This window comes from Pelobates fuscus, chromosome 1 (assembly GCF_036172605.1).
Source record: "Pelobates fuscus isolate aPelFus1 chromosome 1, aPelFus1.pri, whole genome shotgun sequence".
Taxonomy (NCBI): domain Eukaryota; kingdom Metazoa; phylum Chordata; class Amphibia; order Anura; family Pelobatidae; genus Pelobates; species Pelobates fuscus.
In genome coordinates this window covers 488,599,793-488,610,214 of record NC_086317.1, presented here as the reverse complement: position 1 = coordinate 488,610,214, position 10,422 = coordinate 488,599,793, and the positions used below count along the sequence as shown (strand labels likewise).

Below are 10,422 nucleotides of genomic sequence, written 5' to 3'. Positions count from 1 at the left end.
GCTGGATCTTTTTGTTATTATAACTGGCTATGAACACAGGACTTGTTTTACTATTTAACTCCTATGACATTGATTTAATGGTACTAATCCCTGCCTTCTCCTACTGGATGTTCTACACTGATCAACCTTCACATCCCTGTTATATACCACTAAATGAATTGGAATTTGAATACCTCATTAAAATTCAAGTAATTGTATTTTCTGAAGTGTTTTGTTAAAAGAAGATTTTTTATTTTTTTAAACCGAGTGACACAATCTGTATTAAACATCCTGACAGTAGCTCTCTTTTATACAACTCATGGCTGTTGTCTACAAAGAGCACTAGAGTTTGTGTTTTTGTATTTACATATTCTGCTGATTATACCTGACTGAACGTTCCCATTACTTGTTTTGCTGTGGATTCATACCAAGAACAAGAAGACCTCTTTATATCCCAGGCAGGGATTGTTCCGCCCATGCACTGTAACCTAGAGCTGGTTAGAAGCTCTATTATATGTGAGTTCCATTCTACATTTATTCCAGTCAAAATAGTGAAATATACTCCACCATTGGACTCTGTTTTACATGTTTACTTATCCGCAGCGCAACAACAACAACCCCACTGCTACCCTGTATCACAGTTCAAGTGTCCCTAAATGCAGGAGTCTCGAAAGCAGGGGTCTTGGAAAGTAAGGATCTTTGAATGTTGATACAATATTTCATGTTAGCAGATCTCAGACCAGTTTCATAAAAGCTGCATTAATAGCTAGGATGAGCCCTGTGAAGATGTGAGGGGTCTCCGGTAGCAGGACAGGTCTTCCTGGAGCTATGGACAAAAAAAATAGTGCACTGTTAATACTAGTAAATATACACAATGACAGCAGATATAACAACCTCTAATCTGCATAACCTCTTGTTTAATGCAAGCGAACAATAACTTGCAAATGCGCATCCTGTTGAATGCATTCAGTCCTAATTTGTTTTTACATAGACGTTTGGTAATTATTCTTGATCACATACTTTGTATATAGTTCAGACACCGAATACATCCAGCCGATTAGTGCAGATTCGATTCGCTTGGCTGAATTCTGACCACAATTAGCTTTAGTAAATATGAGAATTGCCATTCTATTCGGAATGAATTAAATCCATTGTTTTGTGACTTACCTTGTCAGACTCTGAGATCAACCAGTGGCACATATTGTGTATTTTTTAAAGTTTGGACATTGAAACTATTTGTAGCATTTTTGGCTTTTTTCGTAAGCCGCCAAATATGGCCAAACTGTGTATTTATTTTAGCAGGAAGTAGTGAGAGGAAAAAAGAGCAATTAGTTATGATAAATCCGATAAATTATCCCCTCTGAGATTTAACTAATGTGTATTTTGTATGATCTCCATGTGGGCCCTGGATTCTCACCAAGTTCTCCCCTAAATGGACTGAATTCAAAGTAAAAAAAGCCACATTGGAAAAGCTAACAATACTTTCACTACGGTTACTCCGGCCTCCAATTTGAAATTCACTTTGAATACTCATTTTAGCAAATAACCGAATTGTATGAAGAATCTGCCAGGGTGTGTTCCCGGCTCTCAGAATCCTGATACATTCACAACATTGGTGGAACTTGATGGCCCCTTTGTAATAACATCATTTTTATAAATGGAACTTGAAGGCTGCACAGCGTGTCCGGTGTAAAAATATCTGGGCAATCTGTGCTGGTCTTATTATATTAATGACAGCTGCTTACATGGGTGTCTTAAGGGGGGTAGGGTGGGCCGCCTACAGATCAGGTAAGTGAGGGATGGGGGAAAGCATACAGTTCAGGTAAGTGAGGCATGGGGGGCAGCCTACAGATCAGATAAGTGAGGGAAGAGGGGCAGCATACAGGAAGGGTCAGCAAAGAGAAGGGAGGTAAAATAGGAGCAGGAGCAGAAAGGAGAAGGAACAGAAATGAGCAGGAAGGGACATCAAGGAGCAGAAAGGGTCAGAAGTGAGCTGGAAGGGACAGAAGGAGTAGAAATGAACATAAATGAGCAGGAAGGGGCAGGGAGTATCTGCAAGGAGCAGGAACAGGCAGAAATGAGTAGGAATGGGCAGCACGGAGCAGGAAGGATCTACAAGGATCAAGAAGAGACAGCAAGGGGCAGGAAGGAGCACAAAGGTAAAGTAGGCAAAGAAGCAGAAAGGGCCATCAAGGAGCTGCAAGGGGCAAAATGAGCACAAAGGTAAAGTAGAAGAAGCAGAAATGAACAGATGAGCAGGAAGGGGCAGCAAGAAGCAGGAAGGGGCAGCAGGAAGGACAGAAGGATCACAAAGGCAAAGGAACAGAACGAATCAGAAGGAGCACAAAGGTAAAGTAGGAGAAGGAGCAGAAAGGGGTAGAAAGGAGCTGAAAGCGGCAGAAGGAGAGCAAAGGTAAAGTAGGAAAAGGAGCAGAAAGGAATAGAAAGAAGCCAGAAGGGGGCAGCAAGGAGCAGGAAGGGTCTGCAAGGAGCAGAAAGGGACAAAGGGAGCATGAAGGTAAAGGACAAGAAAGAATCAGAAGGAGCACAAAGGTAAAGTAGAAGAAGGAGCAGAAATGAGCAGGAAGGGTCAGCAAGAGCAGAAAGAGCAAGAAAGGAGCTGGAAAGGGCAGCATGCAGTAGAAAGGGGCAGACGGAGTGCAAAAGGTAAAGTAGGAGAAGGAGCAGAAAGGAATAGAAATGAGCAGGAAGGGGCAGCAAAGAGCCAGAAGGGTTAGGAAGGGTCTGAAAGGAGCACAACGGGGCAGGAAGGGACAGAAGGAGCACAAAGGCAAAGGAGCAGAAAGAATGAGAAGGAGCACAAAGGTAAAGTAGAATAAGGAGCAGAAAGTGCAGCAGAAAGGAATAGAAATGAGCAGGAAGGGTCAGCAAGGAGCAGAAAGGGACCGAAGGAGCAGGACGGTAAAGGAGCAGAAAGAATTAGGAGCACAAAGGTAAAGTAGGAGAAGGAGCAGGAAGGAGAAGGAACAGAAATGAGCAGAAAGGGGCAGCAAGGAGCTGGAAGGGACAGCAAGAGCACAAAGGTAAAGTAGGAGAAGGAGCAGAAAGGGTCTGCAAGGAGCAGAAAGGGATCTGAAAGAGAAAGGAGCAGAAGGGCGCAAAAGAAGCAGAAAGTAGCAGAAATCTAAAGGAGCAGAAGAAGCCAAGGAGGAGAGACGGCTGTGTCAAATGAGGAAGAAGAAAAGGAGATTGGAGCAAGAAGGATAAGTGAAGTGATCCCTCCACTTCATTCTGGACACCACATCATAAGGCTTTGGTACCTGGGTCTGGCAGGGAAACTTTGGACTTTCTCATCTTCCCATGTAAAAAAAAATTCAGTATTAATGGTTTAACTTTTTTTACTGAGTGTCAGGAATCACAGAGTGTCATTGGGTAGGGTTGTCGCTGATTGGCTAGAGCAGTCAGCTGGCACTCTAAGCCAATCAGTAGCTCCCATTCATAAAAAAGTTAAACATATTTATGAACCGGGAGCTAGCCATTGGCTTAGACTGTCAGCTGACTCTAGCCAATCAGTGGCACCCATACCTGACGTCAATCTGCACTTCCTGTCAATCTGCACTTCCTGGCCAAATATCTCTGAGCGACCTTGAGATCTGGAGCTGGAGGAAGTCTTTTGGGTTAAACCATTTGAGAGCGGTTTAACCCCTTAAAGGAAAGAGAGCACCCAGCGGCCTCCTGGCATCATAGCATTTTCATTTTGATGACATTGTTATGGTGACCAGAATGTTCCTTTAATTTGCTTAAAGGAACACTATAGTGTCAGGAATACAAACATGTATTCCTGACACCATAGTTGTGAAAACGCTATTCACCCTGACTTTATGTGATAATGACTATTCTCCTCCCCTTCTTGACAATGTCAAAAAGGGGCCAAGCATGGATGTCATTATAATTATGTCCCCCCACCCTCCGCCACCCGCAAAATTCCTGCTTATCTGTTTTTATAATAAAGCACCGTCTAATAGTTTGTAGAAATGTCAAACTATCTTTAACTGTTATTAACAGTCTACGATTTTATTGAATCCATTAATGCCAGACAGTAAGCCATTATCTAACTTGGTTCCAGTTTATAAGTGTCAGACAGTACTCCAGTACCAATGGACACTGCAACTTTTCATTTTTTAAAGGGGCAATCTAAGCACCAATCTATTAACTTTAGCTTAATGAAGCAGTGTTGGTGTATAGATTATGCCCCTGCACTCTCAATGATCAATTCTATGCCATTTAGGAGTTAAATCACTTTGTTTTTGCAGCACCAATCAAACCTTAGCTGAGACTCACACATCCTTGATGTGAAAAATTATTTCTTGAAAAATAGTCTAAATGTGTTTCCCTGTTACACAGAGTGTTTGATTTATAATGTTGCATCTCCTGCTCTTTTAGTTGCCTGTTACAGCCTGAATCAGCCTCCTGTGTGTGAATAAAATGTAAGTAACAGAGCAGATGGTAAGAACCTCTAAAACAAACACACTGTGCGATAGGATTTGATTGAAAATAAAACCATTTCATGAAGGCAGTGTGGGTCACAGCCAGGGGAGGTGTGGCTAGGGCTGCATAAACAGAACAACAACGTGATTTAACTCCTAAATGACAGTGAATTGAGCAGTGAGACTGCAGGGGAATGATCTATACACTAAAACTGCTTCATTAAGATAAAGTTGTTTTAGTGCTTAGAGTGTCCTAATAAGCACCCATGCTGTGCTTCTGTTTGCCTCCCACTACCCTAATATGGAGATAATGTATTGCTTTTGTTTTTAATTTGTTGAATTATTTTATAATCCTCACTTTATGCACAATCTGATCACAGTTGCTCTAAGCTCTCTTCTCACCCATCTCTATATTTTATCTTATTTATTTGTACAGAATAACTCAGAAATAGAACAATTTATAAACTAAATAAACAGTGACTGGATTAATAAAACTATGCAAAAAATAAATATACAATAATGTAAAAACAATAATAAACTACACTTGTAAAATGGTTGTTCCTTACCTGCATTGCAGTTGCCAAGAAATTCACTTTCTGCAAAGAATAAAATATGGTTATTTAGTATCTTATTGGACATAGTACCATTTGGCAATAATCTGTAATGGCAATGGGCTTGGCATGCCCCTTTAAGTGAGGGTCGAGTCTATATTAGATGTGGAGCCAGTAGGGGGCATATTATTAAATAGGTCAGGTCTATATTGGATGGGGAACCAGGAAGGGGCATATCAGTAAATATGTTGGGTCGATGTTGGATGGGGAGCCGACAGAGGGTATATTGGTAAACAAGTCGGGTCTGCATTGGAAGGGGAGCTATTGGGGGTATATTAGTAAATATTTTGGGTCTATATTGGATGGGGAACCAGCAGGGGGCACATTAGTAAATATGTCATGTCTATATTGCATGGGGAACCAGCAGGTGGCACATTAGTAACTATGTTGGGTCTATATTGGATGGGGAGCTGGCAGCGGGTATATTAGTAAATGTCAGGTCTATATTGGATGGGGAGCTATTGGGGGGCATATTAGTAAATATGTCAGGTCTATATTGAATAGACCTGACAACCTGCAGGGGGCATATAATTAAATATGTCAGTTCTATATTGGATGGGGAGCAAATGAGTAAATATGTCAGGTCTATATTGGATAGGCAGCCAGTAGGGGGCACATTAGTAAATATGTCAGTTCTATATTTGATGGGGAGCATGTTAGTAAATATGTCAGGTCTATATTGGATAGGCAGCCAGTAGGGGGCACATTAGTAAATATGTCAGTTCTATATTTGATGGGGAGCATGTTAGTAAATATGTCAGGTCTATATTGGATAGGCAGCCAGTAGGGGGCACATTAGTAAATATGTCAGTTCTATATTTGATGGGGAGCATGTTAGTAAATATGTCAGGTCTATATTGGATAGGCAGCCAGTAGGGGGCACATTAGTAAATATGTCAGTTCTATATTTGATGGGGAGCATGTTAGTAAATATGTCAGGTCTATACTGGATGGGCAGCCAGTAGGGGGCACATTAGTAAATATGTCAGATCCATATTTGATGGGGAGCTATTGGGGGCCTTGTAAAGCTGCTTAACAGAAGTGGGACACAGTATAAAGAAACCAAAGCAGTAATAGTTTGGATTCAAGCAATATTTTTGTGGAGGTTGCAGCAGGGTCTGATGAGGGTTTCAATAATAGGGGTGCAAGACAACACAAAGCAGGAAACCAAAGAATCATGCTATCTATGCTGAAGAGCTAGTAATGTCACCAATATTGATAAAATATCATTATTATCCTTGAGATTTTAACTTTCAACATTTCCTGTCCAACACTGGAATAAGCTTTTGCACTGACTTTAATGGGTATTTTCCCTAATTTTTTAATGAGTTTTAGAAAGTAAGCAGGACATTAACCTCAAGCACCCGTCCATGCTCAAAGTGAGGGAAGTTTCGAGTATTCGGCTCTCTCCAAACTCCTTCTCTATCAAGAACTGAAATGTGTCAAGCTGGGAACTCTGTGATAGTTCTGCAAGACGTGTTCACATTGCTAAAAAACCTGGCATTATACACAATAAAACAGGAATCCTGAAGGACTAGCCTGGGAATTGCAGGTTTTAGATCGAATGGCCACCTTCGCTATATTTTAAGTTCAGCTATTTGGGAGTAAAGTGTACGATATCCCTGTCAATTATCCACAATTCCCAGTTCAGTTCTGCCAATATACACACGCTATGTTGTCATTGTCAACAGTATTATCATCAAATCAGTGTAACTGTCAGCAGTTAGAAGATTCTAAATGAAATATTCATTACCTGGAATGCAGGTGGGGACTTTCCGTTTTTCCCCTGAAACGCAGATAATCGATATGTCATTGAATGCAACAACATACACAGCACTTTTTATCTCATGCCAAACAGGACAACATTTACCACAACAATGACCACTAACATTCTGGGAAGCTGGTGGCTCCCAAAGAAGAGTTGAACAACAGTTATTAAAATTTAAGGAAAAAACAGTGAATCAGTGAACCAAAAAATGGCTCAGAAGTGGGACACCAGTGCACTAAATTGGGGCTGCCGGACATGACCCTGTAATCAGGACTGTCTTGCCAAATTGGGGACTGGTGGGCCTACCCAGATATGGTATATTGTCCTACATTTAACAAAAACATTTGTCAATGTGCCATGATTCACGTTGCAATATGTAATATTCTCAAACTTTTCACACACAGAAAATTGTGTTCAACCAGGAATATTCAGTAAAGTGTGAATGTTCGAATTTTAGCCCAATATAATCAAACTGTAATAATTTCATGTATGTGTTTAGCTCTGATATTTTGGCCCAAGATTCATGAGAAGTCAGGACACCAGGAGCAATGTTGGGGGGGGGCAACTTTTTGAAGCATCACCCCTGCTTTTTTGCCACTAAGTAACACCCCAGCTAGGACCTAAAATGGCAACCCCTAAGGCAGCATTTCCCAATTGGTGTTCCATTTGGAGAACACAAGTGCGGTTCCTCCGTAATTTCGGCAAACAAAATGCCCGCCGCGATTTGGCCCGGTTGGGTGCTGCTGATGCTGGAGTCGGAATATGACGTCACTCCGGCTGTGTTTGTCAGTGAGTGTGTGTATATGTGTTTGTCAGTGAGTGTGTATGTGTTTTTGTCACTGAGAGTGTATGTGTGTTTGTCAGTGAGAGTGTATGTGTGCTTATCAGTGAGTGTGTATGTGTGTGTGTGTGTGTGTGTGTGCTTGTCAGTAAGAATGTATATGTGTTTGTATGTGTTTATCAAAGAATATGTTTGTCAGAGTGTGTATCAGTGTGTGTATCTGTGTTTTAAGGTTTGTGTATGTGTCACTGTATGTATTGGTGTGTGTGTCAAGGTCTGTGCATGTGTCAAGGTGTGTTTATTTGTGTCTGTGTGTCTATGTCAGTGTGTATATGAATGTGTGTGTATGTGTAAATGTTTTTATATGTGTATCTGTGTGTTAATTTGTTTGCGTATGTATGTACGTGACATAAGTACAGCAATCATATGTGCATACATCCCAGCAATCAAACACCAACACAACATGCAAACACACTCCTGCAAACACACTCCTGCAAACACACTCCTGCAAACACACTCCTGCAAACACACTCCTGCAAACACACTCCTGCAAACACACTCCTGCAAACACACTCCTGCAAACACACTCCTGCAAACACAAACATTTCATACAAAAACCCCTGGATTAAAGTTTCAAATTTATATCCGAACACTCAAACACACCCTTCACTCAAACACTAATACTACACACAAATGTACATCCGCATTTTAAGCTAACACTACATCCAAGCACACCCCTGCACGCAAATGCAAAAATTACATACACACGCCCCCTGTATCAAAACGCTAACATTATATACAAACACCAACTGTACACACAAAAGCACACCTGCTCCTAAGTACTACTATCTGTTTACTATCTGCGCTACAGTGCCAAAAATGTTTGTGGGTTCCACGTTGTTAGCGCATTATGTCAAAAGGTTCCACGGGACAAATTCATTGGGAACCCCTGGCCTTTTTAGGAAGACATGCCCTGGCAGTGTAGGAAAAAAAAAGGAACCGATCCCTAGAGAGAAACTTTAATACATTCCCAGAATTTAAGAAATGGCAAAGGGCTGACTTCTGTAAGGGCAAAAGAATCCCTAGGTAATAACCAGGAAACTCTGAAACTATTACTAGAATGAATAAAGACACAAAGTTGCTCTCACAATATATCTCAACAAATGTACAAAACACAAACTGCTAACTTATCTACTAACACTAATCACACACACAGAAATTAGTTCACACAATGAAAGCACGATGTCTACATGGAAAGCTGGAGGAGCGTGAGGCAGGGGGCAGTATTCACATTATACACTTACCTCCAAGATATGCGCAGTTAAAAAAACTGCATTTAATTCCGGAACTGGTGGCATATTGAAGTTTCTGCCCTTGATTTATAAAATAAAATACTTCTGAAACTGGAAAGATGGTAATTTCGTTTTCAAAAAAAGGTGGAACATGAAGCGTTGTGTAATATAAAGAAGAAGACAAAAGCAGTGAACTGTCCTTTGTCTCGTGTTTAACCCTTAGAAATCTCCCAAAGCGTATCGGCAATGTTGCATTATTTGGTAAATGGAATGTTGTAAAGAAATGCTTTTTAGACGCTTGTTTGACAGTATTGTCCTGCAGACCTCTGGTCAGGTAAAAATGAAAAGCCTTAAAATGAAAATTTGTCATGTATTCCTCCCTGGAGCGCCCGGCCGTGCTTACGTTAGCGTTGAACTGCTCGAAAAAAGACTCCAACTCCGGATCTTCCATGGCAAACAGAAATAGCGCTACAGAAAAATAATCTCTTTCAGGGTCAATTTCATCATTTTGAAATAACTCCTTCACTATTTTCTCTGCTCTGTCCCAGGCTGCACCAAACTGTGGGTTTTTAGATTTTTCTGCCTTTAGTAGATTTGGCATGATTTCTTTCTTCAGATTTTCTGAACAACAAATATATTGGTCATCAAAAGAATTGCGATGCATGTACAATTTCTGTGTTTGGCCGTGTAGCTGCAGAACAAGCAAGAACAAGCAAATTAGTTTTCGTACTTTAATTTGTGGATAAGCTTTGCTACATCAGTACATTCTCTACACTAAGTGTTTCCTAGACTGTCGAACTGCATCCTCATTGATTCCTGTGTATCCTGACCGTTGGATTGGCTAGTCGTTCTGAACTTTTGCTGCCTGGTCTGAACTTAGGATTGCCCCTTTTACCTACACACCTTAGACTCTGGCCATTATTCACTGCCATTGTCCATACTAGTTTTACTCTTTAGCCCACATCCTCTGCATACCCCAGATCATTCTCATTATACTCGGGGAGGGATGCTCCATTTGAGGTGGGGGAGTGAATACAAACAAATAGCTATGTTTGAGACCAAACCAGCAAACTGCTCATTTTGTTAATTTTGTTAATTCTATATGAAAAGTTAGTTTTTTTGCAGTTTAAATGCTTATTGAATTTTATTACAAGAACATATGTAACATATAGGGTAAGAACATAAAAAAAGAGAAATAAAGTACAAATTAGTATATAACAATACGTTCACTGCCTGGTCGATCTTAGCTTCGCGATGAAAACAGAATAGGTTACAAAGTGGCTGTAGAATAATACTTCAAAAGACGCACCTAATAATCAATCAGGATGTTTCTGCACTAACAGATGTATCTCAAGATTTTGCAACAATAAAATTGTGGAGACAGGGGGAGGGGCAAGCTCAAAACAGAGGAGGTATGTAATATTGATAATTCACAAAATATACAAAAGACTCATCAAGATATTAAATGTATGCTTACTAATGCAAGGAGCCTATATAACAAAATGGGGGAACCAGAGGCAATAGCATACACTAAACAATATGA

At 40.5% G+C, this 10,422-nt stretch overlaps 1 protein-coding gene across 1 annotated transcript in view; it reads right to left on the bottom strand.

The window, feature by feature from the left end:
• Positions 1-209: 209 nt before the first annotated feature.
• LOC134573321 (ecto-ADP-ribosyltransferase 3-like) overlaps positions 210-10,422 on the bottom strand; it is a 36,066-nt gene continuing 25,853 nt past the window's right edge. The window contains exons 3-6 of the mRNA XM_063432999.1: positions 8,892-9,570; positions 6,792-6,824; positions 4,994-5,023; positions 210-805 (exon numbers count right to left, since the gene is read on the bottom strand). Of these exons, the coding sequence (XP_063289069.1) occupies positions 714-805; positions 4,994-5,023; positions 6,792-6,824; positions 8,892-9,570 (834 nt within the window). The 3' untranslated portion in view covers positions 210-713. The remainder of the gene's footprint in view (positions 806-4,993; positions 5,024-6,791; positions 6,825-8,891; positions 9,571-10,422) is intronic.